At 37.4% G+C, this 27485-nt stretch overlaps 9 protein-coding genes across 9 annotated transcripts; 3 read left to right on the plus strand and 6 right to left on the minus strand.

The window, feature by feature from the left end:
• Positions 1 to 375: 375 nt before the first annotated feature.
• On the plus strand, positions 376 to 4796 carry L201_000369 (uncharacterized protein; the record flags this gene model as incomplete). Its single annotated transcript, XM_066216171.1, has 16 exons — positions 376 to 603; positions 656 to 731; positions 803 to 961; positions 1027 to 1479; positions 1548 to 1801; positions 1860 to 1981; positions 2036 to 2196; positions 2260 to 2367; positions 2436 to 2539; positions 2594 to 3269; positions 3373 to 3461; positions 3524 to 3713; positions 3788 to 3994; positions 4078 to 4220; positions 4296 to 4557; positions 4657 to 4796. 16 exons carry the CDS (start codon positions 376 to 378, stop codon positions 4794 to 4796), a joined length of 3372 nt encoding a protein of 1123 aa, XP_066072268.1.
• Positions 4797 to 4957: 161 nt separating this feature from the next.
• Positions 4958 to 7341, minus strand: L201_000370 (uncharacterized protein; the record flags this gene model as incomplete). Its single annotated transcript, XM_066216172.1, has 17 exons — positions 4958 to 5266; positions 5364 to 5410; positions 5490 to 5516; positions 5594 to 5686; positions 5746 to 5777; positions 5838 to 5868; positions 5947 to 6060; positions 6131 to 6155; positions 6218 to 6278; positions 6432 to 6457; positions 6523 to 6540; positions 6592 to 6629; positions 6704 to 6737; positions 6808 to 6909; positions 7009 to 7081; positions 7230 to 7244; positions 7319 to 7341. The coding sequence occupies 17 exons, from the start codon at positions 7339 to 7341 to the stop codon at positions 4958 to 4960; spliced, it is 1068 nt and encodes a 355-aa protein (XP_066072269.1).
• Positions 7342 to 7396: 55 nt separating this feature from the next.
• L201_000371 (uncharacterized protein) lies at positions 7397 to 7744 on the minus strand (the record flags this gene model as incomplete). The annotated part of the gene is made up of 1 exon (XM_066216173.1): positions 7397 to 7744. One exon carries the CDS (start codon positions 7742 to 7744, stop codon positions 7397 to 7399), a length of 348 nt encoding a protein of 115 aa, XP_066072270.1.
• A 998-nt stretch (positions 7745 to 8742) lies between these two features.
• Positions 8743 to 11649, minus strand: L201_000372 (uncharacterized protein; the record flags this gene model as incomplete). The annotated part of the gene is made up of 6 exons (XM_066216174.1): positions 8743 to 8926; positions 8987 to 9084; positions 9154 to 10656; positions 10729 to 10915; positions 11031 to 11161; positions 11224 to 11649. The coding sequence occupies 6 exons, from the start codon at positions 11647 to 11649 to the stop codon at positions 8743 to 8745; spliced, it is 2529 nt and encodes an 842-aa protein (XP_066072271.1).
• Positions 11650 to 12642: 993 nt separating this feature from the next.
• L201_000373 (uncharacterized protein) lies at positions 12643 to 16547 on the minus strand (the record flags this gene model as incomplete). The annotated part of the gene is made up of 2 exons (XM_066216175.1): positions 12643 to 14323; positions 14395 to 16547. 2 exons carry the CDS (start codon positions 16545 to 16547, stop codon positions 12643 to 12645), a joined length of 3834 nt encoding a protein of 1277 aa, XP_066072272.1.
• Positions 16548 to 17774: 1227 nt separating this feature from the next.
• L201_000374 (uncharacterized protein) lies at positions 17775 to 18978 on the plus strand (the record flags this gene model as incomplete). The annotated part of the gene is made up of 5 exons (XM_066216176.1): positions 17775 to 18024; positions 18149 to 18249; positions 18348 to 18453; positions 18557 to 18766; positions 18821 to 18978. 5 exons carry the CDS (start codon positions 17775 to 17777, stop codon positions 18976 to 18978), a joined length of 825 nt encoding a protein of 274 aa, XP_066072273.1.
• A 225-nt stretch (positions 18979 to 19203) lies between these two features.
• On the minus strand, positions 19204 to 22723 carry L201_000375 (uncharacterized protein; the record flags this gene model as incomplete). Its single annotated transcript, XM_066216177.1, has 8 exons — positions 19204 to 19916; positions 19989 to 20145; positions 20215 to 20483; positions 20563 to 20642; positions 20753 to 21107; positions 21184 to 21373; positions 21459 to 22038; positions 22164 to 22723. 8 exons carry the CDS (start codon positions 22721 to 22723, stop codon positions 19204 to 19206), a joined length of 2904 nt encoding a protein of 967 aa, XP_066072274.1.
• A 403-nt stretch (positions 22724 to 23126) lies between these two features.
• On the minus strand, positions 23127 to 24482 carry L201_000376 (uncharacterized protein; the record flags this gene model as incomplete). The annotated part of the gene is made up of 5 exons (XM_066216178.1): positions 23127 to 23292; positions 23409 to 23701; positions 23859 to 24084; positions 24307 to 24341; positions 24414 to 24482. The coding sequence occupies 5 exons, from the start codon at positions 24480 to 24482 to the stop codon at positions 23127 to 23129; spliced, it is 789 nt and encodes a 262-aa protein (XP_066072275.1).
• A 487-nt stretch (positions 24483 to 24969) lies between these two features.
• Positions 24970 to 26077, plus strand: L201_000377 (uncharacterized protein; the record flags this gene model as incomplete). The annotated part of the gene is made up of 7 exons (XM_066216179.1): positions 24970 to 25028; positions 25119 to 25134; positions 25213 to 25300; positions 25371 to 25394; positions 25468 to 25620; positions 25703 to 25751; positions 25810 to 26077. 7 exons carry the CDS (start codon positions 24970 to 24972, stop codon positions 26075 to 26077), a joined length of 657 nt encoding a protein of 218 aa, XP_066072276.1.
• Between the last annotated feature and the right edge of the window lie 1408 nt (positions 26078 to 27485).

Here is a 27485-nt window from a genome sequence, read left to right on the forward strand (position 1 = left end):
CATTTGACCCGGCAATTTCGACCAGCGACGTATCCGGCAAATTAATATAATATTAATAATATCAAAAAAGCGGACATCGCCGTATCATTCTTCCAACTTGTTCATGTTACGTTACTCATACGTTTCATAAATCATTCGAAAGTAGTACTACTATAGAGTCACTTCTCAGCGAAAACATGCGTGAATGTTCAATTTACTACATTCAGATACATCACAACTTCAGCAGTAGCCTATGACAAGTCACTGTTCATACGATATCTATCATCTCATCTGGCATACAGGAGTCAAACAATCTGACAGGATCTCGACAAAGTCCTCACTCACGTTTGCAACCTAAACTCAACCATGGCATCTCCTTGAAATCCATCAACAGGCATGTCACGACCGTCAACCTCCTCTTACCCTCTTCAAACTCTTTCTCAAAGGTCTTCATTCTCTGGTCCATCCATGTCGTCACAAACCGGTGTTCATGAAGATCTACCGAATAGGAGCAGATTAGGTGTAGGTCACGGTAAAGGGAAGAAGAAGAGAATCAGCGATGCTGATGAGGAAGAAGCTTTACTGGGATATAGCGGAATGGAAGGTGTAGAGGACAGTAATGAAGTGAGATGATCTATTCATCGGGTGGAAACTCTGATAGCTGACCTTTATGCAGATCCCGCGCAGAAATCCAGCATCTACAGCGGGAAGGAATAAAAATGGATCAAGGACGATACCATTACAGCCGTCTCGTAAGTCATGCTTATTTCTCTACATTTGTACAAAGTGGATAACTTACCTAGCTTGATGTATAAACATCCAGATTCATCAAAATCGCCATTCCCTCCAAACGTTGTGCGGAATCAGAAATATAGCATTGTAACCTTTCTCCCTTTGGTGTTTTACGAACAGTTCAAGTTTTTCTTCAATTTTTACTTTTTAGTGGTAGCTTTATCGCAATTCATACCTGCCTTGAAAATAGGTAAGATCTAATCTACAAATCAGATGAGGAAGCTTCTCGCTAAGACCATATCTGCATTTTGACAGGTTATATCGTTACTTATGTTGCACCGTTAGCTTTTGTATTGGCAGTCACAATGGGTAAAGAAGCTTATGATGATTATCAAAGATATTTACGTGATAAAGAATCAAATTCAACTAGGTATCTAGTATTATTACCTCAACCACCTTCACCAAAGTTAAATCAATCAATGAACCTACCAGGTAGCCCGTCAGAGCTATCAATCCCTTCACTACCCAGACCACAAACTAGATCCACACCAGCATCATCAATCAAAGTTGGAGATATGGTATTACTAGAGAAAAATCAACGTATACCTTCAGATATGGTCTTATTGACAACAAGTGAAGATGAAGGTACATGTTTTATCAGAACAGATCAATTAGATGGTGAAACAGATTGGAAATTGAAAGTCGCTATAGGTGAAACCCAAAAATTAGGTGAAAAACGTATAGGCTCGATAGAAGGTAGTTTATATGGTAAGCTGCCTATGTGTACAGCTCTTAAAGGCAGTCGCTGTCAGCTTACGTTTTACATTTCTGTGCAGCCGATCCCCCAATTAAAGATATTCATACGTTCTATGGTGTTTTGACACTGCGTTCATTGACTCCTGGACTTCAAGAAGAGCAATCGATACCACTTTCAGTAGAAAACGTTCTTTGGGCAAATACCGTTTTAGCTGCTGGTTCAGCCGTCGGCTTAGTTGTTTACACAGGTAAAGAGACTAGAGCTGTACTCAATACCAGTGAACCTGAGACAAAAATGGGTACATTGGAAAGAGAAGTCAACAAGATGGCCAAGGTATGTCTTAGACTATAACACTTATTTTTCCATAGTACTTAATTGACTTTTCCAGTAGATTTTATGTACTGTTACTTTTGCTCTTTCGGTCTTTCTTGTAGCCTTGAATGGGTTCAGAGGTCAATGGTATATTTACGTTTTCAGATTTTTGATTCTGTTCTCTTCGATCATTCCAATCAGGTGAGCTGCTTTTCCAGGCCCCAATAAGCGGAAGATTAGCTGACACATGAACAGTTTACGAGTTAATCTGGATATGGGTAAAACAGTATACGCACATCAGATACATTCAGATCCAGAAATACCTGAAACTATCGTCAGAACCTCTACTTTGCCTGAGGAATTGGGCAGAGTAGAATACCTTCTTAGTGATAAGACTGGAACACTTACCAGAAATGGTAGGCCAACTTACTATTAAACTGAATATTCTGTGGTTGGTCAAGCTCACGTTCTACCTATAGAAATGGAGCTGAAAAAGCTACATATGGGAACACTTGTCTTCGGCTGGGATTCCATGGATGAAGTTGCTCATTTGATCGCTCAGTCATTGAGTGAGCAGGATAATGCAAGTAAGTTATTAGATTTTTTCTACGGCAAAGCCAGTTACGATAATGATTTCATCTAACGTGTTTTGCAGTGGACAGGCGGAAAAGCTCGATGAGCGCTGTACCCGGTCGTAGTAGACGAGACATGTCTTCGAGAGTCAAAGATGCTGTCATGGCTTTAGCTACTTGTCATAATGTAAGTTTTATAGATTACTACGACTGAAGTTGTTGAAGCTGACTATGGTTGTAGGTAACACCAGTTACTAATGATGATGGATCAATCACCTATCAAGCATCTTCACCGGACGAAGTAGCCATAGTAGAATGGGTAGAATCAGTTGGCGTTCGATTAGTCCATCGGGATAGAACATCTATGACGCTTCAATCGACTTCCGGCACAGAATACACATATGATGTACTATACATATTTCCATTTACATCTGAAACGAAAAGAATGGGAATAATAGTCAAAGATCGATTGAATGGAAACATAACATTTGTACAAAAAGGAGCGGATACGATTATGGCTAAATTAGTACAAAAGAATGATTGGTTAGAAGAGGAATGTGGTAATATGGCAAGAGAAGGATTAAGAACATTAGTTTTAGGTAGAAAAAAAATGTCTTCATCGTCATTTCAGGAATTTGATTCCAACTATAAAAAAGCTCAATTATTGCCTGGTGAAGAGAGATCAAGTCAGATGAATAGAGTCATCAGTGAATATTTAGAGAATGAACTCGAATTGTTAGCTTTGACAGGTGTAGAAGATAAATTACAAGAAGATGTCAAATCAACTTTAGAATTATTAAGAAACGCAGGCTTAAAGATATGGATGTTGACTGGCGATAAAATTGAAACTGCTACTAACATTGCTATTTCAAGTAAATTGGTCGGTAGAGGTCAATTTATACATCAAGTTGCTAAATGTGAGTATCATGATCACCGTCTATAACCATAATCATTTCAACATTACTGTGGTATAACCCTTTTTAAGAGAAACGTTTAGCTAACAATGCGCATACATTTTAGTAAAATCCTCAGACCAGGTTCGAGATATGTTAGATTTCCTTAGTGCTAAATTGGATGCCTGTTTAGTGATAGATGGTGAATCTTTACAAGTGAGCTTAGTCAAAACAGGTGACAAAGTTCAATGCTTAGCTGATTCATAACATCACATCAGCTTTGCTTGGATCGCTTCAGACCTGAGTTTATCCATTTGGCTACTCAGCTACCAACTGTAGTGGCTTGTCGATGTTCTCCTACTCAAAAAGCAGATGTTGCAAGATTGATAAGAGAATTTACCAAGAAAACAGTTTGTTGTATTGGTGATGGAGGTAATGACGTTAGTATGATTCAAGCTGCTGATGTTGGTAAGTTAGCTTATGTACTGCATATGGAGTTTATATATCGCTCAAGCTGACTCGGTCAACTCTCGGGTATTTAGGTGTTGGTATTGTTGGAAAAGAAGGAAAACAAGCTTCTCTATCGGCAGATTTCTCGATAAATCAATTTTCATACCTCACTAAATTACTTTTATGGCATGGCAGAAATAGTTATAAACGTTCAGCGAAACTAAGTCAATTTGTCATTCACCGAGGTTTGATTATAGCTGTTATACAGGCTGTTTTCAGTAGTATATTTTTCTTTGCTCGTGAGTTCAAATCTTACAACCAGCTCATTAAACACTTTCCCAACATGAAAGTGAATGAGCTGATTGTGAATATTCTGCAATAGCCATTGCATTATATCAAGGATGGCTTCAAGTTGGTTATGCGACATTATACACTATGGCACCTGTATTCTCTTTAGTATTAGATAAAGACGTCAATGAAGATTTAGCTTTACTTTATCCTGAATTATACAAGGAGTTAACAAAGGTTAGTTGAGTTTTTTAGTCATTCATCATATTTTTGATCCGTTTATTAGCTAATCCAAATTCCTGTTTGATATAGGGTCGATCATTATCATATAAAACATTTTTCACTTGGTTATTGATATCAGTATATCAAGGTGGAATAATAATGTTATTATCTTTATTATTATTTGAAAATGAATTTTTACATATTGTTTCAATATCATTTTCAGCTTTAGTTATAAATGAATTAATTATGGTCGCTTTAGAAATTACAACTTGGCATTCATATATGATTTTATCTGAATTAGGTACAGCTTCAATCTATTTCAGTAGTATGGCTATTTTACCTGCTTATTTTGGTAAGTCCTTAATTTTGAAATTTAGATACCAAAAAATCATTCATTCTCTAACTGTTTCTTTTCTCTTAATTGACATTTTTCTTGTGTATATTCACATAGACCTTTCATTCGTTTTATCAAAACAATTCGCAACTAAAGTAGCTATCATAGTAGCTGTTTCTTCTTTCCCACTTTGGTTAATAAAGGCTATACATAGAAGGTTCAATCCTGCAGATTATGCAAAGGTTGCTGGTATATAGATTTAGACTACAGCATCACAGTGTAATTATGAAAATGCATAATATAGAAATTATTCTTGTTTTTGCGAGTTGAAAAATCAGAAAGATGGAACGCTAATTTGTATCTACTGTATAAGACAATAAAAGAAAGACTGTACTATATACTTGTCAAGTAAGTTATCTTAACAGTAAATCCTCCAGATGAACATCACAACTATGATTATTTTATCGGAACCCAACACCACTTTTGCTATGGTCATACTTCTACCTCCACCGCTTGAAGATCGATTATCACTTGAATTAGGTAATTGAGCTGAAGTACTTTGACTAACCCTTACACTTGCATTGATTTCACTTGCATTTAAAGGTACATCACCGCCTGCTCCAGTCAGATTTGAACTATCTGGTATTTGACTCGATTCATAGATTGATCCTGATTGTTGGAATACCTTGATATAATTTAGGAGCATGACTGTATTATTGAGGTTGTTCTATAATTGTTGTAGGATAGTCGAGGGAGAATCAGCGAGTGAATCAGTCTCCCTTCTGTTAACAACCTCTGAAACGAAGTACAAAAGCTGTACTTACCGGATTAGAAATGTATTCTGCACAAGTACCTGGGCAGTAGGGGAATGCTATGAATGCGTTTCACTATTGTCAGCTTTAATGAATCAGAAGATGCTCATCAATTCGAAGAAAACAAAGCTGACTTACTGTTATACAGTGCGCCAGCCCATTCACCTATCAATCATATATGTGCGGACAAAATTTGTCAATAATTGGAATACAATCCATGAAAAGCATTTTATCGAACGTACCACATAAATCGATATTCAAAACTAAGACCTGTTCTTGGAAGAACTTCCATGGATCACACATTGAGGCATCCCATGCTGCTCTCGGTGTTCCCCCTATATCGCTGACGAATCAGCTGATTGGGGTACGAAAACGAGGTATTTCTATAGCTTACAATGTTCAGGCGTTGGCGAATTAAATGTGATACTATAGCAAGAATCTTTCCTCAGAACTTTTCTGTATGAAATGATGACGGATTGCTCTCACTCGGTAGGTATTTGAGCTCGATTCCAGTCCCCTGGTATTAATTAACATGTCAGCTGTTGTTCGGTCTGGTCACTGAAACGATAGCTGCAGGATGTCTGAAGACACTCACACATCCTGATACCATCACCATTCCATAACATCGCAAATACCCCTCCACCAACTTCGTTGAAAGGCATACCGAAAGATGTGGCGGAATCGGATCCTATCGTACATCCACTACCACCTGCTCGCGGAATTAGTGGTCAGCTTATGCTAGTATCGCTGAAGCCACGATGGCTAGACAGCTAACTCACCTGTAGTTGAATCACAAACAGTATTCTATACTAATATCAGCTTTTCAAAGCTTCCCAACAAAGTAAAGAGTTGCGAATCGAGCTTACACCTATAGTTCCTGTATACATTCCTGGTGCTTGATTGATCTCGCAACCGGGCAGTGTATGTCTAAGTCAGGTCGAAATCATAGCAACGTCAGCTACTAGTTTCAAACAATACGAAGTAGCTGATTACAGAACCGACTTACACGGTGTATCGACTAGGTTGGCACAAAGAAGTCAGCTTGAGGTATTCTGCTTTTCACAAGTCAGGGTCACTTACTTATTGGTCATGGCTTGTATACCTTCCTGGTGATGAAAGACAGACGATCAATCGCGGCTTAGTCATTTTGCAAAAGCGAGCGTAGGCTTACTACAATATCAATTTCCCCCTGTAATCGGTATCAGCTTCATGAAAGGTACTGCCGGTTGGCAAAGCTCACCGTAGTTGGCCACTCGCCCTTGTAACCCAAAGTCCAGACTGTTGACAAGTTTTACCATTAATCATATTCGCCAAACATTTTCAGTAGAGCCTCTCACGATCATTGTACTCACATGCTGGCCATACTCCACATCCCCAAGGCATAAGCTATAAACCCGAAACAATTCAGTCTTAAATTGATGTTGAGTTTGGTATTATCAAAAGCAAAATCACTTACAGCCATATCAATTATGAATAAACCTCCAGAAAACATGGCTTTCGTTGTTATTCTGACTGAGTCACGAGGTGCATTAACGGGTAAAATCGAGAAATGATCGACCTGATAGTGGTATTGGTGATGCTAGTCAGTCTGCAGATCGAAGGAATGCAAGTAGAAGTACCGGAATCGGTGAGTGAGAGCAGTGAGACGGGTACTAACCTGTATACCAGGCTTTCCATCTGCCGTCCAGAAGGTTAACCCATTCTTAAATGCAGTTGAATTATCGACGTAACTGTGAGTTGTCTTACATCAGCTCAAGTTGAATAGACTCGCCTTACATTGAGCTCACATTACAACTAAATAAGCGGTAAATTACATGGTCACGATATAGTCAGTTTGCCATTGTGTAAAGATAAGATACTGCTTTAATGATAACGTACGGCCTTTTGTAGGATCTATAGACAAACAATTGAATTAGCTTGAATGTAGAAATAAATTTGTGAATACCAGACCTTGGAATACGACTTACCGGGCTGTGTAAAGAATTCCCATCTATTGGAAGATGGTTACAGCAAATGTCAGCTTCTTTCCATGATGGTGTAACTCTTCATGTGATAGCCAATTCAGAGGTCTGAGGAACTCGCCCATCAAAGAAAGTTTTGCCTTCATATGAAATTTGTTGTTCCCATCTTAATTGTCTTTTTGATTTTTCATTTTTTGTCCAACTACTCAAATCCTCTTGAGAATACATTTGTCTTTTGTTTAAATCATCATTTCTACCTTGTAAATCGTTTCGTACTTGATTGTTTTCTGTAAGAGGAAAAGGTGAATGCTGTTTTAACGGTAAGAGTTTTCTTTCTGGATTAAAAGGTAATTCGACTTCTGGTCTTGAAAGAACTAATTTCAAATTCGATGTGATCAAGAATATAAGAAGGGGGAGACGGTAAATATACATTTTGTTGAGTTTGAGTTAAGAGTAGAACTTTAAAGGTAACGTTTTTTCCCGATTACAGTAGACTTTCAATTCCTATCTTGTTTTGATCCGAATTCTTTTGTTTTTGTCGTAAAAAGTTAGATTGATGTAGGTATAGATAGACAAATAGCCTTATATCCACTTGGAAGTCGTAAACGTGCTCGATAGACGAAGAAATCGTTAAAATCCTTCCACTGGATCTTCCTTCCTTTTACAATTCACAATCGGAATTTTGTCGTTTTTTTTTGATATTTGTCAAAACTCGTTATATTTTCTATTGATTTTTGGGTTATCGTTCCTTTCGTTCGTGGTTCGTGTGATATCCGTTGATAGATTCTTAGATTCGTAACATTCGTAAGATCGTTAGGATAAAGGACAGTCGAGATTATCAGTTGTCACTTGAAGTTGTCAGCAATAAACGATGATCGAAACGAGAGCGAATGCAAAGGAAGAAGTAGTAAAGAAGGAAAGAAGAACGTTATGGCCAAATTGATCTGCATCATTGTATATTTTGTATAAAGTCATGTTCGAGGTGTGTTGGTAAGAGGTTGGTGCGCATCAAATAAATTGAATCACTCAACATAATCAACATAATACGAGTATGATTGTCCTGAATGACGATCAAAGCGACACAATATTGCACAACATGACAATTCAAGGGTTCTGATCACTGCAGAAGTCGAAGATATTATACGATATTATACTTGTGATTTATGCATGATGTGTGTGTTTTACATTTCTTCTTCACTTCTTAACCCTCTTATCTTCTTTTACCAAGACACAGCTTCTAAGCAATATGTAATTATCAAAAATAAATGGAAAAAAAGGTTGAAATGTTATATGCTATTTTATGTAATCAAGAAAAAAGCCCAAAAAAAATAACAAGATACAATTTAAATGCTAAGAATAAAGCTACAACAGGTTGACTAACCCACTGTAAGATGTATTATAAAACAAATTGTCCATTTTCTTCTTTCACTTTATAGTTGACTCATTCTTCTTTTCTTTTTTGAAGCAGTTGGAGTTTTATTTTCATCTGGTGTGGGAGAATCGTCTTCATCATCATTTCCCAAACCTTCCATCAACATGTTATTTCCGTTACCTGAAAATCCATTTCCACCTTCATTTGGTTTTTTATCAAATGCGCCTGTTTTTCGCAACCATCTATTTCGAAAAATAGAAATATAAGCTTTGTATTCGTCTACTGAGTAACAACAAGCTTACCTTTGTCTAACTTGATGATATGATCTAGTAGGTACACCTTTAGAAACTAAATCCCATTTTTCACCATGGATAGCTACAGCTCTAGCTAGAAGTTCGTCCTATCACATATCATAAAACATTTAGCATACAATCACTCCACACTTTTTCAAGTTAGACAATTGACTTACCTCTTCTACAGTCCATTTCAAGTAAGGACTTCTGATTCTTCTAGCTGGTAAACTACTTGTTAAATGAACATACTTTCCCAAACCAGGTACACCAGCATTATTATTGTTTGTAGCTGGACTTGCAAAAGTTTCTTGATCATTATCATCAAAATCTCTATCTCTATCTCTTTCACCTCCAGGTGTAGGATAGATGACTGAACTTGGATATTCTCTTGCTGTAACTGGTGTATTCAAGTCAGACGTCCCACTATACGCTCTGGGTCTATTTTTAGGTGTCGTTATGATTGATAAAGATGGGTTAATTTGATTATCTTCCGCTGGGTGCAATACAGGATAAGAAGGATTCTGAGGTATTTGTGATCGTTGTTGATATTGATTTGACGGATGACGTTGAGTTGATGATTTTCCATATAGAGTTAGATCAATAGCGGGTCCTAATGTGACATCGTCATTTGACCTTATTGGACTAGATGATCTACCACTATGATCTCTAATGTCTCCATTTGTATCTATCAAACCACCTAGTCTAGTAGCAGAATTGAGTGGTCCAGAAGAACTGTTCGATGACATTTCACCAGATTTAGCTACTTCCAATTGACTGGCTTGAGCTAACAAGTCTAAAGCGGATGCAGAACCCTGACTATTAGGTACACTTTGTTGTGTACTACCAACAGGTAAATCTTCTTCTCTACCTGATGACCAATCTTCTCTTCTAACTCTCTTTACAGGACTTCCTCTGTCCATAGCATTTTCATCTCTTCCTCTATTGGTTGATCTAGTAGCTGACATAACTGAGTAAGGTGCGATCTGAGGTTGGCGATCTCGCTCTTCGGGTGTAGGTGTACCGGGACGTGTAGCTAGTTCAGCTGCACGTAAGAGATCATTGAAGTTGCTTCCGCCTGGAGTAGTCTGTGGTGGAGGGTGCTGTTGTTTTCGATTCGATTTAGATGGTGTTTGTGGTATGATTGGTGGATTAAGAGTTTTCTTGATTTTCTTGGGTCGAGGTAACAATGGTGTACCTTGCGGCTGTGATGATTTGATTTTAGATTTTGAGTTTGAGTTTGACATACTTGATCTTCGCATTTGTAATGGTTTCTCATCTTCTTCTGACAATTCGTCTTCTGCTTCTGATTCTATTCCACCATATCCTTCGGAGTAACCAACTCCGCCATTGGGTCCAACAACCCCATTCTTCTTCAGTTCTTCCAACGTCAAACGACCAACTCGATCATCAGACTGACGCAGCGTCCTAATCCTTCGCGCAGCTAACAAGAGATGCTCTGTTCTGGCATCTCCCATCGTTGCTTTGCCACTATTCTTTGTGGGTGATCGTGAAGGTCTTCTACCGGAGGTATATATGTAGGAGGAGATAGGGGGAGGTGGTTGTGATGGGTTGATGGTGTCGCCAGGTCTCAGTATGGGTTGAGATTGAAGTACTACATGTGATCGAAGTAAACGTAGCTCTGTAACCAGTCTATCTATTTGCCTTTGAGTATCGGCAAGCTATATACGTTCTGTCAGTTCACAAATTTCGAGATATTCAAGCATACATCTGCTTGAAAATTGGAAACATACCCTTGGAGCCATCAATCTGTTATCCATTTCCAATCTCTTATTCGCAGCTTCCAGCTCCTGGTGATATCCAACATCTAAATCTAGGAGTTTGCGTGGTCTTGTCCCAGCCGCTATCTCAGCTTCTCTTGCATTTATCAGAGCTCTAGTTTCTGCATGCCATGAATCTCGCTCAGCTATCTGCCTTGACCTGGAAGACGTAACGGCTAAATCAGCAACCAGACCAAACAGTATAAACAAGCATGTATATGAAGTGTCAATAGCCAAGATGATGATGATGACGAGAAGTTTTGTACAGTCCTCACCTTTCAATAGCCATCAATTGTTCTGACAATTTAGCTTGTTGCTGCATGGTTTTTATAGTATCCCTTTGTGCAGACAACCTTTCCTGTAGAAATGGTATCTGTTCGAGCGCTATCGGTAGTACTGATTTGACCTATAGAACGACATATCTAGATTAGATGAAAGAGGGTTATTATAAAGCTATACCATACTCACCATTCCTAGTAGTTCATCCCTTTGAGACCATCCATCACCATCTTTGCCATCACTCTCTATCTGCATCATTCTAGTATTCATTCTTTTCAATGATTCTAGATCCAACATATCATCTCCAACATCTTCTACCGATAAAGGATTGTCAACTATAGCTCTTTCTTTCCCCTTGCCGTTACTTCTACTTTTCTCCTCCCAACCTGATAAGGCCTTGGTTATCGGAGATACAACTCTAGAGCTACTACCTGATGATGAGCCTTCTGCATGAGTACCGGGAGTTTGAAGTTGAATAGTATGAGGAGTTTCAATATGTATTGGTGTACTTGGTCCACTTAATTGAGGTGTATCATACATCGTTGGTGAAGGTTGTACCATTTCATCGGATACCAATGAAGGTGGAGGATGATGTGTAGTGGCCGAAGTGGCCATAATGCATGAAAGTCAATCACCTTTATAAAAGCTAAAGTATCTATGCTTGAGCGGTTATACTTGATTGGGATAGGTGAACAAGAAGTTGAAGTATGCTGAGTAAGGTATATATTGGTATTCTGCTAATCCTTTGTTATTCTGATTACGCTTCGTTTCCGGTTAATCGAATTTTATCAAAATCCATCAAAAGGTTATGTTTATTTATTTACCCGGAAAGTCGAGACTAATATCTGGAAATTGAGATATCGATGAGGATGTTCAAGAAGGTATATTGTACAGCAGTAATGGTATCAAGAAATGATTATATATTATATGATTGAAATGATATGTTGTGAAACAATGATAAAGAAAGGAATTTACGTATAAAGAGAGTCGAACATAAAATGTATGAAATCAAAATCAAAAAGTCAGTCGTAAATAACACTTTTAAGGGGGTGACAACATTACTTTTTGATTTTTCAGGACTTGAATTGCAATTGAGAATAATTGATAATTAACCGTTGCGTGTGCTATGGTGGGTGTAGCCGCTTGATTTCTTTTTTTTACTTTGATTTTTCTTTTCGAGTTGACCATGACCGAAAGAAGCAAAAACACTCTCGACTTTACTCAACACGTCATAGCAAAATGAGAGAAAAAAGGGTTATGTAAGTGTTTCTAGCTTAAAGTGGCAAAAAATAATAAATACATTTCAAGCAACATCACAGGTAACGTAAATAAGGAACCTCACTTCAAGTTAGTCCCAGTATGGAGGATTATCGGGATTATACATTTGAATGTGGCAGCTTGCGTCAACTTGAGTCAATTTAATCTATATAAATATAAAAAATGATCAAAACAAGGTATCTTCGTTGACATTTCGTTACAAAATAGACATGTGTAATCTCATACAAGCATATTAGACACACTTCAGATATAGTAACAATACAAGCAAAGTACTAAAATTAACATCTGCTAAACAGCATACAATGACAAGGGAATAACACGTATTATTTATCAAATTTCATTGCCAAAACTTCCTCTTTTACCATATCCACCATCAACAACGATACTCTTTCCATTCCCATTTCCTGGTTCTTCGCTTCCTCCGTTCAGTGTAAAGGGAGATTTAGTTGATCTACCAAGAGTATAAATCGGATGTTGATCTTTATCGTCATTGCCAACATTACCATTCGGTTTCTGTTCTATTGATCGTGATTTGCTTCTTGTTGGTTTAGAAGATAACCATAAACTAGTTATGATTTTTCTTTCTTTTTCATATGTATCTTGACTCCATTCGGATGAATTTCCAGTTTCACCTTCACTTTGATTAGTAGAAGTTGTTGTTGCTGTTGTTGTGGTTGATACCTTTCTGTGTTTCTCTGTTATTACGTGGTCAGGTGAAAGTGCAAATAGATCGTTATCACTTTGCGTTTGTGAAGCAAAAACGTATGATTCTCCAGGTGTGGTCAGATTAGGACTTGGTATGATGGGTGAATAATCAAACTCCGTTCCATGGTCCTCTTCACCGACTTCGTCATTGTTGTAGTCATGGAATAAAGTTGATTTTACCGTAGGAATTACGGCAGTAGATTGCTGTAAACTCAAAGCTCTATGTTTGTATTGAGACGATGAAGCTGCCCCATAAGACCTTTGATCTTTTGGTGAAACCGGCTGATTGAAAGAGGAAAACAAGTTGTATGGATCAGAAGGCGTCAATCTTCTTTTTGGTCTAGGAGGAGGTAATAATCCGGCTGATTTAGGATATATAATCTGTTTATCTTCATTGGGATGCTGATAAGTATCGAAAGAAAATATGTTGAGCGGAGGTGGTTTGTTCTTGGCAATATAATCTACTGATTTAACTCTTGATGGTCTATTTGTAATATCTAAGGATAATCTCAAAGCTCTCTCTTGCATTCGTGTTTTTTCTTTTGATTGTCCATATTCATATGCTGTTGTCCATTCTCCTTCTTCATCATGGAGTAAACTATCATTCTTCTCCCGCAAGTAAGAAGTGAATTCACTTCCCGCAATAGAACTTAAACTACTTTGACCTGAAGTTTTTCTCGTTCTTCTTCTTTGTTGAATACCAATTTTACTTCTTTCGGAAGGAGGCATAATATATATATTTTCCAGTTCTTTAGTAGTTGATGATTCTACTACCTTACCTTGACCATTGTCATATGTAAATTGATCGTTGTTACTATCTGTAGAATTACGTGTATTAGGTATGATACCAAATGAAGTCATTCTACCTTTATTACCATTATTTTCACTGGCTGATAAATCTTGGATGGCAGCTTCGTCCAAAGCTAAGAATGATAAAGCTGATGTCAAATTTCTTTTACGTCCTTCTTCTTCTTCTTCTAGTCTACTTTGAGATCGGGACTGAGTAGATGACCTCCTACGTATGGTCTCACCTCTTGGCACCAATTTGTTTACGAATGGTGAAGAAGTCATTCCTGTAGCTGGAGACGCAGGTAGTGATAATGAACCCGCGATTGCCGATAAGTGTTGAGGTGCAGTAGAGGGTCGTTTAGGCCGTAATAGTCGTGAAGGTAATCGATTATGAGTCAATTGAGCTAAAGTACTCTTGTGAGGACTTTTGGTTGATGAGGAAAGTGTAGATAGAGTTGGCAAAGAAGGTAATGGCGGTAAAGGTTGTTGATGGAGTGGTATAGTCGGAGAAGACAGACTTTGCGCGAGTAACATGATTAGCAGTTGAGCATTTAGCTCTTAAAACGACATGTAAAAAAGAGTACTCACGATCTAGATGGACCAGCAGGTCTTTTCTCAACTACGACAACCATATCACTTTCATCATCTCTAGTTGTGAAAGAAGAAGTTGTAGTGGTAGTGGGCGAAACTACAAGAGGAACTCTGATACCTTGATTCTCTTTACTTCCTTTTCTTTGAGCAGGAGTTGATGGACGTGAACTGAGTTGAGTTGAAGAAGATACTCTACGTGGTTCTGCTATGGCTCGTGAAGTTTGAGATTCCAATCGTGAAGCTGAACGAGGTGGTATAGGAGGAGGAGACAATGCAGAGAGATTAAGCGAAAGTTCTTGAGTCGGATGGGCTTCTGACACAGGACTCGTGATAATCCGTGACGATGTCCGATGTTCGTTCTCTCCTTCCCCACCTTGTCTGACTTCGGAAGAATCATCTTCTATATCAAAAGGGTTTCTGTTGTTATTGTTGTGTGTTTGTATGTGTATTGGTGATCTATCAGTGTTTGATGGTAAAGTAGGTAAAGGAGGTAAAGATCCTTCTGGGGGAGGTGGAGGAGGTGGAGGTCTTCTAGAACTATTATTATTGTACATGGATGATAATCGATTTTGATAAGAACCATCAGATTTTTGTGAATGAATAGAATAAGTTTGTGCTGATCTTGGTCTACCATTTTGACCTTGTTTACCTTGATGAGATTTTGTTCTTTTTCTTTGTTCCCTCCATTCTCTTATTGAAGGTGGATCTCTATCAGATATTTGTGAATATCTCTTGTTGAAGTCGGAAGTTGTAGTTTGAGTCGAAATCGTCGTTGATCTGGATCTAGTTTGATTTTTAGATGGCGTTGAATTATCTGATCTGATCAGTGATGGTACTTTCATACCTGTCCCAAGTCCATCCCCTCTTCCTTTAGCACGATCACCATCATCATGTGTATCTGATTGTTTATTTGCGCCTGTACCATAACCAAAACCATCACGTAACAAATGACCACTCAGAGTTTCCAATACATCTAAAGCTTGCAACTCAACATCATCTAATGAATGTTCATCTTCAGGACCTAACCATGCACTCAGGGTTGATCTTTCGTCGTTGTTCATCTGATTATCAGTTTCAGATGGAGAACGAGATCTTGAAGGTAAAGAAGATTGAGGTGTATTTCTTTGCGACTGGAGTGAGGGTGAATCATCTTGTTGTAGAGCATTGGAAGGTTTTGTTACTTCTGTGTTAATCGCAAGTGAATTATTCCCTTTACGAGGATATTGTTGATGATGATATGGAGCGGGTGCGGAAGTTCTATGATTGTTGATATTTTTGGATTCTTTGCTAATTACTACCTGAGCAGGTTGATTAAAACCTTCCCAATGCCAATTATCATTATCAATATTTGCTTGACCATGACCATTGAATGGATGACTATCACCTTGAGATGTTGATGCGGAAGACGTTGAGATATGCAAAGGGTTCATCATAGGTAATTTCAACGTATCTCTTCTTGATCTTTTACTATTATTAGTACTATTACCACTACCTTTTGATTTTCTAGAACTAAAACTTCTGTTAGGTAAAGTTTGTTGTTGATAATCGTTGTGTTGATAAGAAGAATCAAAAACACCTTGTATGCTAGGTAAATTATCTTGATGACGATTTAAAGAACCTTTTGAGTATGTTGAAGGTGGTGTAGACGATGAAAATTGAGAATACGATGAACCTCCGAATTCTCTTTGAGGTGAAGATGAAGTTTGATGAGAGGGAGGATTTGATCTTGATGTATTTCTTTGTTGTTTACCATTATGGTTGTTACTGTTACTACTTGTACTAGAAGTATGATTTCTTGGATCTAAAGCAGCAACAAAAGAAGGTAAAAAAGAAAAACTTTCATTTTTAGGTGATGTTGGTCTTTTTGAACGCGATTTTATAAGAGGCATTTTAACAATTACTGATTTCCTCGAACGATGACCGCCGCCTTTTGAAGTTGAAGTTGAAGTTGAAGGAAAAGAGGGAAAATCTTGATGTCTAATATTTTCTGTTGGATCGACTACAAGTTGCGGCGGATCTAGATTGATTGTATTTTGATTGTGTGGTAGAAGAGATCTTATTGGAATTGGCACATCATCTAGATTAGATAGTGAGATGTGTTTTGAATCAGGTAAAGAAGGTCGACCTACAAAAGAATGGTAAAATGACATTGATAAATTTTATAGTACTGACTAAACTGGAATAGCTGATGATTCGTTGATCAATGCTTGAGACTATTGAATTAAGCTATACGATCTGAGCTGAGTTTACAGGAACCACCATATTTACTAATTAGTGCTATGGTACTTGAGTACTCCTATGACCTGATTTCCCCAAGAAGCTGTCAATAATCTAACCTCTGATGAGGGAACCAAGAAGTGTTGAAGATATTCAAATTGTTAGAATACAATGTTAGTGATGGTATATTAACATGATGAAAGACGATGATGGAGAAGAAATGGAAGTGAATGATAATAGCGGTAAGATATACGTATATCTCTGATCTCTGATCACATCTCATCTGTGAAGTGACCATTGAATGATTGGTGAAGGATCGGATCACATTGATGAAGATGATCAGTGCTTTTCTTAAGAGGATTTCTTGAATGAATGCTTAAAAAGGGTCAAAGCGCGTAACGTTCCTATCCCGTTTCATCTTTGATTATGTACTCCTACTCACTACTCTACTATACTCACTAAGATAAGGTCAATCGGTAATCTAAGATAGTATTTTCGCAGTCTGAGCATTCTAATGAATTTGAACCTGAACCTGATATATATCTGATAATTGACTAAAACATGACTAAGTCTCAGCATTCCATAAGGAAAAGAATACCTGACCCTATCCCGGTCTCGGATCCATTTGACAGTTCTGTGGTAGTCAAGGTACCGTTTGATCTAAGAATCCTGAGCTAAAATCATTATGAAGGATGTAACATCTGTAAAAGGAGGAGTTGAAGTTTGATTACCTTGTCTGTTGAAGTTGAAATGGCTTGTGATAAGGGACAGGGAGACGACAGGTCTAAAAATTGTTTGAAGATTAATTAAGTCTTGACTGTTCTTCTTGCACGGAGCAAGCTGAAGACCATTTATCTCAAATTCCCTCTAGAGGATATTTAAGCGGTTTCCACCGCCAAAATCACACGAAGAGCACGTGTTACTCCTCAACCATGTGTCGTCTTCATGAGCACCGCCAAGAATGAACCGAAGTAGTAGAGCTTCATTACTTGAATTGTTTGCTCAATATCTGAGTTACAGCATCACTCATTGTCAGATCACAGTACTACCTTTGATAGTTATCCACCTTTGTCACCTAGATCTGAACTTTGAAAAAGGATCACGTCACGTCAGATCATTACCCTGGACTGAACAAGAAACAAGGATCCATCTCAACAAAGATGCCGCAAGATGAACAGATATCAGCAGAAGATTTTGAATTTGATGAAGAAACTCATAATTCATCTAGCTTGATGAATGCTCAACAAGCATCTAGTACGATGGGATCAAGATCACAATATCATTTACCTGCTTCAGAACAATTAAGAGGTGTAGCAAATAGAATTATATTTAGTAGATATTATATTTTATTTTACGGTGCTATGATGGGATTAAGTTTCGCTACGCTGGTCATTAGTTTGATAGCTACTCGTGAGTAGCTTTGCTGGAAATTTCGTAAAACATACTCCTTCTTACGTCCTAGAACCGTAATTTAGCTATACCTTGATTTAAGATACAATTTGAGCTGATATAAATGAGTAATTATTCAATTTAGACGGTAATAAATGCCCTCCGGCTGTTTGGCATATACTAGAAGTTGTGATTAATGTTTTGATGGTCTTGGAAGTTGGCACACGGTGGATAGCTTATGGCAAAGTGAGTAATGTTCTGATTTACACGATCATGTGCTTGAGTAATTTAGCTATATCAAATGATATTATTGCTAAATAATCAATCTCCTAAATCATCAATAGAAATACCCTTTGAATCTACTTAATATCGTCGATATAATACTGGTTTTATTCTGTACTGTAACTGTCATTTTAGTATTTAGAAATCCATGTGGTGAAGGTACAAGAAGTGAGTGATGACAAGTACTCCCTTGCAGTCATCATATCATGCTTGATATCAAAAAGAGCTAACATAATTAATACTCTTATCCTTCTATTTGAACGTAATTTAGGTGAAGAATTACTTGATACATTTTTATTGATAATACGAAATGGTGTACAATTTTTAAGATTAGGTTCAATTTTACGTAGATCAGGTCATTCATTATTAAATCCACCTAAACCAATTGATTTAAGTCAAGCTGGACAAGCTTCTTTATCATTAAATTTAGATATGGATGATGATGATGAAGAATTAGCTGCTGAAAGACAATTATATGGAGGTTATAGTAATAGCTCATTATCATCATCATCAAATGGTAGAAGAACTTTATTAGGGAACACAAATAATAATAATAATAATACTGGTAAATATCAAAGGTTGAATCAAGATGATGTTGATGAAGATCAGCAGAGAGTCCCTTCCAATGTCAAGAAAAATCAAGGTAGAGAAAATCTAAATAATGATGATGAGGATTTATGGGATAGGTTATAAGGCGAAAATATAGAATAATAATTGGTAGTTGCTTTACAATGTATTCTTGTGTAAACTAATTCAAATTCAAACTCAAATTAAGAAATTCGTAAGTTTAAGTGTAGGTGGTTCGCTAAGGGCAGAGACTAACAGGAAGATATGTCTATCTATAATACTGATCTTACTATTTCGAAGTCAATGCAGTATCAAGATTCATGCAAAATCTTGTAGTCATAAGTTGATATCCTACATATCTACATCTTCATCTACTTCTCCTTCAGCGTCCTCCTCATCAGCATTATCCTCCTTCTTCTCTTCTTGCTCTTGTCCTTGACCGTTCCTCCCTGCTGCTCCTTCACCTTCAGTTTTATTTACACCTTTATATTCTCTATCTTGACCATTCATCGTTAAACCAATTTGATGCCAAGTTGAAGTTTCTTCTCTTGTAATTTCTCTTAAAACCATCGTAGCGTATGTTGAAGAACCTAAAGTTAATTCAATTTTTAATGCTTTAAATTTACCTTGATCATCATCTCCTCCTTGTACTTCTTGTTCAATTATTGTTGTCGAAGGGGGAGGATTTAGATTTAATATTTTATCTTCATCAGATTGAACTAAAGAAACATCTGGATCTGTATAATTTAAATGATTCCAATTTAATGAAATTGGTTTAATTATAATTCTTCTATATGAACCAGGTAATGAAAAATCTCTTTGATCTCTTCTCATTTTATTTCCATCTAATTCATCCAATTTTAAAATTTTCATTAATTTTTCACCAATTTCTCCACCAGGATAATCTATATCCCATCCTGGTAATGGCATAACCACATCAAATATTGAATAATTTGGTAAATCTTCTTCAGTTAATTGTTTTACTTCAGGTGATGATGATGTTGCCCATTTTCTTATTGGTCGACCTTTACGATCTTTTGCATGAGCTGGTATAGAATCAGGATCTATGATAATTTGAGTGAAATTTACATTATTAGCTGTTACTGTACAAAGTATCTATACAAATGTTGACTTACTAGGTACATCACCTTCGCCCAAAGCATCTTTGTCAACGAAAACCAAATCACCAACTATTGGTTCAGTTGATGATATCTTAATTCGTTCCGATACAATCAAATTCCATACGTAACTTTGGTATGCATGAACATACATCGTTTTGAGATTTCGTGGTATCTACCAATGACAGTCGAGTCAGATCGCTGGGTCCCCAAGACTCAAAGCATAGTCAAATGTTGCACTCACACTATTTAAAGCACCAACTTTGTCTTCAACTCTATTCTTAGACCAGAAATCCCATATACATCTTTCAGCTACTCCCCTTCTTGGCATCAAATCAAAAGCTTTCTTTGGATCTTTATCTTCTAACCAAGCTAATCTAGCTTTTGAACAATCAGGATGTTCACCTTCTCTTAAATGTAATATTGAATCTATTGCTTCAGACCATTTAGATTGTAATATCAATAAACCTGTTAAATGTGTTGGCCATGATGATGTACCAAATCTTTGCATCCCTAAGCGAATAAAGACCGGATATTGACATTAGCATATGCCTTGGAAGAGGATCCAGAGGTACGACCTATTTCAGCTTACCATAGAAGTTTATGAATCCATGATCACGAACAGAAGTCATGGTCTTGTCAATTTCCTCTATACTTGCTTCTTGGACGTTTCTGAGTGGGTCATCGAAATCAATTAGCATGCAAATCGAAGTCAAGATTAACCAAATAGCAACGACGTGATTGAACCGATCACAATAGAGGACCAAGGGATATATACTCACCTTAGTGTGATAACGAATTGATTACCTTTCAACATACCCAATTCCAAATATTTATCTGAGTATGCTAAATCACCAATCCTTACACCTCTTTCACCTCTCTCTTCAATAGCTTGTTGTTCATCCCTTCTTTGTTTCAATATACCATTAGCAGATTTCCAAACATGTTGTAATGTTTTACCGTTTCTTTTCAGACAAACTCTTTGAACTGTTACAGCTCTTTTATCTTTTGTACCACATACAGATAAATCTTTTGGATGTGCACCAAACATTCTAGTTAAATGACCTAAAGCATCCATCGTTTCTCTATTCGTTTTATGTAAAGTGAAATGTATATATTGTGGTAATTTTGGTTTATCTAAAAGATATAGAATTGAAATAACGAAAATCCACTCAGCTATACATTTTTGGGGGTAGTATAAATTGTAACTTACCAGACTGTCTATTCCATTGTCCATTACCACCACCACCACCTCCTCTAGCATTGTGTGCTGTAGCATATTTTATCACCAATCTTGAACCTTCCTCACCTGGTACATCTCTTGTGGAAGATTCAAAAGTTGATCCAAAACATTCTCTTAGTATCTTGTGAGCAGCTGTACGAGCATCTTTAGAGGTGATCGGCTATAGAATTGCATTTTATCAGCTCTAATATTTCATCTAATAATGAGACTGTTCTCTATCTGAATACATGCATTCTGAAACTCACTTGAGACAAAACCTCTCTAGTATCTTCAGCTTTCCAACCACCTTGAGAACCTCTGCCATCTCTACCACCATTCCTTCCACCTCTTCCTCTTCCTCTATCTCTACCTTGACCTCTACCACCATAACTAGTATGCATCATTGATGTCCCTGCAGAAGCAATAGCAGCTTCTTCTTCATTTATAGCACCTTCTTCTGCTTTAGCGATATTAGATTTTCTGGCTCCCCAACCATTATCAGATTTTGGTGGTGGTTCTTTACCTTGAACTGATAAACCATGTAAGGATATGATACTTTCATCAGAAAGATGATCTTTCAATTTTAGTGCTGTAGCGTGTGACCATTGTGCGTGAGATGATAATGTTCTTAACGATTCAGGTAAAGATGATAGATCCACTTGATCTTTTTCCGCTGCTTCTTTCCCTTCTTCTGTTAAAGGTGCTCCCGAATTTGATGTTGACTCTTCTGCAGCTTTTTTGTCGAGTTTACTTTTCTCAGATTCAGGTTCTTTAGGCTTCGTTATGTCATTCAAATGTAATACAGTTCCATCAAGTGATACCTCGTTGACTAAGAAATCTGAGAACCTACATTGAGCGAAATATCAAGGTCAGCTCTCCCTAAACGGGAATGGCCATTTCTTCTTGATCATTATCCATGATATTCTCGTGCTTTTCCCGACAGACAAACTCCTTGATGGTTAGTAACTCACCTTTGTTTTATAACACCTCTTACACCTTTATTATCTTTACCCACAAAACCTCTAATACCACATTCTAATTCACCTACAAAACCTTTTCTTTCAGTTAAATCGATTTTTTGGGAACCACCAATTATAAATTGTAAAGAATCAGGTAAAATCGGTATTAAAGGTCTTAAACCTAATCTTGAAATTGGTTCAGGTAAATTACGATGTGGTGCATTTAAATGATCAGTAAATCTTGTCGTTGTAGTTTCATTCTCTTCTGCCTCCCGAGGTCTATCTTGATTATCAGTTGAAAATGAAGTTGGTATCGTATGAGAAGGATTAGGTATAATAGGTAATGGAATTGGTGTTGATGATGGTGTGGTTACAATTGTCGTAGATCCTGATGTTGGCTTTACGCTTCCTTCTTCCGTTTTGCTGGTGTCTGTAGTATCTTTGAGTTCACTTTGAGTAATTGGACTTGATGTAGATGAGGGCTCTTCAACTCTAGCTCGTTTTGCTGGAATTTCTTCATCAATAGCAGGTTCCTCCACAGGACGCTTAGCTGCATTTTCTTGGTCAGACATCTCTGAAAATGTAATGTCTTTTAATTCTGTGACATGGATCAGAAAGAATCATATATGCGTTTCGAATACTTTTGCTACATAATCTAGGCAGAGATCCCATAAACAGCGACTAGACTATCCAATCTTGAAATTTCAGAAATTACAGCTTTTAACCGAAAACACGTGGTGAAACAATGACGCTTTTATCTACGTCAAATAAAACATTCTGCCATTGAGTGCTTTTCCATTATGTACAGCAAAAAACCTTCATAAAAGGCTGGCTATGCAGAGAGTTCGCTGTCGGAGAGCAGGCTGTAGCGGATATGCATGATCCCCATGATCATAGGATCTCGTACTTCTAGGAATATATACATGTTTTATCTATTCTTGTCATTTCATCGATTGACTAGCTCGAGATGCAGTTCTAATCCTCTTCCATACCTTCTTCCAAAGCAGCTTTAGCTTTCTCTTCAGCAGATTTCAACAATTCTTCAGGTACTAAAGCATGTTTGTTTCCACTTTCTTCACAAATCCATGTTAACTCTAATTCAAACTCTTTATCTTTGTTGTCATCGTGAACAAGATATATACTGTACGAGTAAGATCTCTTCCGTTAGCCAAAACCAACGTCGATGGTTTAGTAGTATTTGAGAGAACTCTCCCGATTAGAAGTGTATAATATCAAAAGGATGATTGAAAGACTTACATTCGAGCAACTTCATCAATGGCTTGTTTACAAGTCAAACTACTTTCAACATTACCACTTTGTTGAGACTCCAAATCTTTGTTCACAATTTTTTCTAATTCAGTTTTAGCTAATGCTTTACCTTTTCCTACTGCTACAGCTCTATAACCATAATATACACCAGATGGTTCAATACAGAATAGTTTTGATCCTGTTTTATCTACTCCTCCAATGATTGATGACAGACCAAATGGTCGTACTGAACCATAGCATGTATATGCTTGAAGGTAGGCTGAAATTCGATCGGAAAGGATCTGAAGTATGAATTGACATTGGAGAATGGTTGGTTACCGTAATGTAGTGAACCGAGAAAGATGGTGTGTCAAAGATTGAAGAGTTCGAGACAAGAGGAAGTTATGATCTACACGTCAGTGAAACAGCCTCTTGACCTAATCGAAAAAGCATGCTTACCTGTACAGAAACAGGACTATTGTAATTTTCTCTAAAACTACTTGCTTCTTCTCTAGCTCTTCTTGTTAAATGTTTACCATCAGCCAATAAACCAGCTGATGCAATACCGATATGTTCATCTAATGAAGCTATTCTTCTGTTTGCACCCTTCACTAATAACTTTGAATGTAATAACCTTTCTACACCTAATACTACTCCATCTTTACATCGTAACCCTATAGCAACACTGTTGAACGTAGGAAAGCGATCAAAGCCATTTTGGTATTACCGTTGAAGTGATACAGGGATGGAGTTTGACAGGATTGGTTGAAGCAAAGTTATGTATGATGATCAGTTTATCAAGGCCCAATTGGTATAAGCGTAATCCAGGTGAGCAAAAGGAACGATTGACATATAGAGGTTTCATCAGCTAGACTGCCTTTCTCAGACCTTCAACAATTAGTCTCACCCGGCAGCTTCTACAGCTTTATTTGCATATTCTACCTATTCACCACGGAGTATATCAGCCATGTTGTGCATAATTCCTTATACACTAGCTGAAGTTTTAGTACTTACCTGGAACAACCTTCCATCAGGTGAATATGTCGATACTGAAAGATCATAACCTGTACCTATTGATGTCATGTTGATTTCTTTCTATGTGGGCCTGCCTTGAAGGAGGAGTGATATTTGTCAGGTCTTATGTGTCGACTGAGATTGTCAGAGCTGGAGGATTGTAGTCTGCCTCAGCAGTTGTTGATTATCTATGCAAGTTGGTTATTACTGTGTATGCATTTGATGACATGTATTCAGGCAATGGACGTTGAAATATCAGTAGACATCAACGCTGACGACCATGCAACCCACGAGCATGAACGCGTAACCTCCACTAGCAAGTTGCTTTGTGCTACGCTGATAGAATGCCACATCATGCATACCTTAACTTCCGAAGCTTATCATTTTCGTAGTTATATTCGGCTATCCAAGTTAAGCTGATCTGACCCGATATTTTGTCAACAAAGTTGTATTAGAGTGCAACTTATAAGGATCGAGAGACATATCCACACATCATTCACAGATCACGGATCATCACTTTCAAGAAGAAAGGAGAATACCAACGAAACATCGAACAATGAGACTGAATGAGAATACAGTGATTTTTGGTGAAAGGGTCATACTAGTTCCTTATCGGTCCGTTTGCTTATCACCTCTTACTGACGATATCGTCCTATACGTACCGTGCCCGTTAAGCATACTGATTTCATGTTTGATTTGACACAGTGCTGAACATGTCCCTGTAAGCAAGCTGTCTAATAGTCTGGGGTGACCTTTATATCTTCTGCTGATTAGAGCGATCTTATGGCGATACTAATAGACATATCATGAATGGATGAAATCACCTGAACTGCTAGAGTTAACAGCTTCCGAGCCTTTAAGCTATGAAGAGGAATTGGAGATGCAGCGTACGTGAGAGTACTTGGAGATGTTGATCGGAATTTGAGAGATAAAGCTGATGAATATGTTATGACGCAGGGAAATGGCATCTTGACGAAGATAGTCAGTATCGGATTTCATGATTCGTATGCTCAGAATAGAAAGCTTAAACATGCTAATGCTAGTTGAACAACAGAATTAACATTCATTCTCCTGGCTCAACCGGAGTCACGATCCAGCAAGATTCTCTCATTAGGAGAGTTGCAGAAATGTAAGATGATAGGGGATGTGAACCTCTTCTTACCGGATGGAAAGGAAGGACAAGGTGAATGTGAAATTATGATAGCATGTGGGTGGACCTTGTAACTTTTTACGATAACAAGCCTTAGAGGAAATAAGCGCTAATTTGATATGTTGTTTTTCTACAACAGCAAAGGAAGACAGAAGAAAAGGATATGCAGTGGAGGCCTTATCACTATTGTAAGTTATCTATTTGAAGCTCTTTGACGATTAATTGACTAATTTATTACAATTTCAGTCTATCGTACTTGACACGTAATTTACCTCTTGATCCAAGTAATCTAATAGCAAGAATAGGTTCAACCAATCAACCTTCGATCAAGCTATTTCAGAAATTAGGTTTTGGTTTAGTCAAATATGTCAAAGTTTTCGATGAAGTGGAAATGAATTATGGCGTGGAAGATGATCAAGAAATTCTCTCTGAATTGAATTTGCCTAAATCGGATCAGTCGAAGATTGATTGGAAAGGAATAGAATTAAATGGTAAAATCAGTCAATATGATTGATTAGTTGATCAGTTTTCACATCAAATGGATCAATGCATATCCAATATCGTCCTTTATCGTGTTGTGCTGAAACGGGCGCGGCCTTCTGTCGTCCGTAGGTATGATTCAATATAAGGAAATCATGCATACAAATAAGATCTAAAAATGTTCTTTCTCCTTAGCAATTACTATTGCCCTTCTTCTTCTTTTACCAAACCTAATGACACTATAACACCTGTTGCTGCCTTTTCAGCTGCTTTTCTTGCATCTGAAGATTCTGAGATTTGTGTTTGGACGAAATGTGATTTTATTTCTTTTGCTCGAGCGATCTGAAGGTGTCATGGCGAGATGAGGGGTATTATGATAATGGTTTGTGTGTGGTATAGCGAAACACGGATAAAAGTGATTGTTTTCGTTCGAATCGACGTTGAGATAAGGGAAGGTAATGATGGAAATAATAAAGATTGGTTAGCTAACCTCTTAACTCGCAAACGGCCAATATGAAAATATGAATCCTTCCGCGCGCGATCTAAGTGAATTTTAACATTTGTCCTTCCTCGATTCCAGCTATATGATGGAACCAACGACTCTGATGTCCTCCTAGAGCTTTCATCTTCGTATTTTCTAAAACATGATACAAAGTGTTCAATCACTCACTTCTTTTGTGTGATGCAAACATTCCATATAATCATCCTTTTGAGCTACACAATCTACTGGTTTCTCTGCACTAGCGTAACACTGTTTTGAACAACAATAATGGAGTTGGATGTTGACGATTGTTTGATGGATTGGATTGGAAGATTTCATATGATGTAAGAGTGAATGTATTGATGGTTTTCACAGGCGGAGTGTATGATTCAATCAATGTTGGTATTATTGATTAGGTTGAATGATGACCAAATATCAAAAACATAAGAAGGAGACAGATGATTAGCGTGATCCTCTTCCACAATCATTTTCACCAGCAATGAGGTGAATTGTTTGACTATTCCTATTGGAGAAAATGAGTTGTTTGACTAACCTTTGAGAATTCTTGCCAAAGTGGGAAACACCTTGTTCGACCTAATCAAGAGATAATCAAATTAGTTTACATGATACGTTTCATTTACTTGACAATATTCTTCTCCTCTTTCATTACAATGATCCTCCTGCATTTTCTTATCCTATCTTCTGTATGATATTCCAGTATATTCAACTTTTTCCATAATGATACATTGATATTTTTCTTCATGATGTCCACTCTAAATGATCATTATATTCTCTTCTGGCCTGAACTAATATATAGTTTTTCATGAATGTAATCCGTTTATTCCGACCAGCTATCATCTATAATTGCATTTCCAACCTGGTATTGAAACCAGTGATTTTTATGGATACCAAAACTTGAGACGAATCATGAAATACATACCACCTGTATAACCGAAACCAG

Source organism: Kwoniella dendrophila, chromosome 1 (genome assembly GCF_036810415.1).
Source record: "Kwoniella dendrophila CBS 6074 chromosome 1, complete sequence".
NCBI lineage: Eukaryota > Fungi > Basidiomycota > Tremellomycetes > Tremellales > Cryptococcaceae > Kwoniella > Kwoniella dendrophila.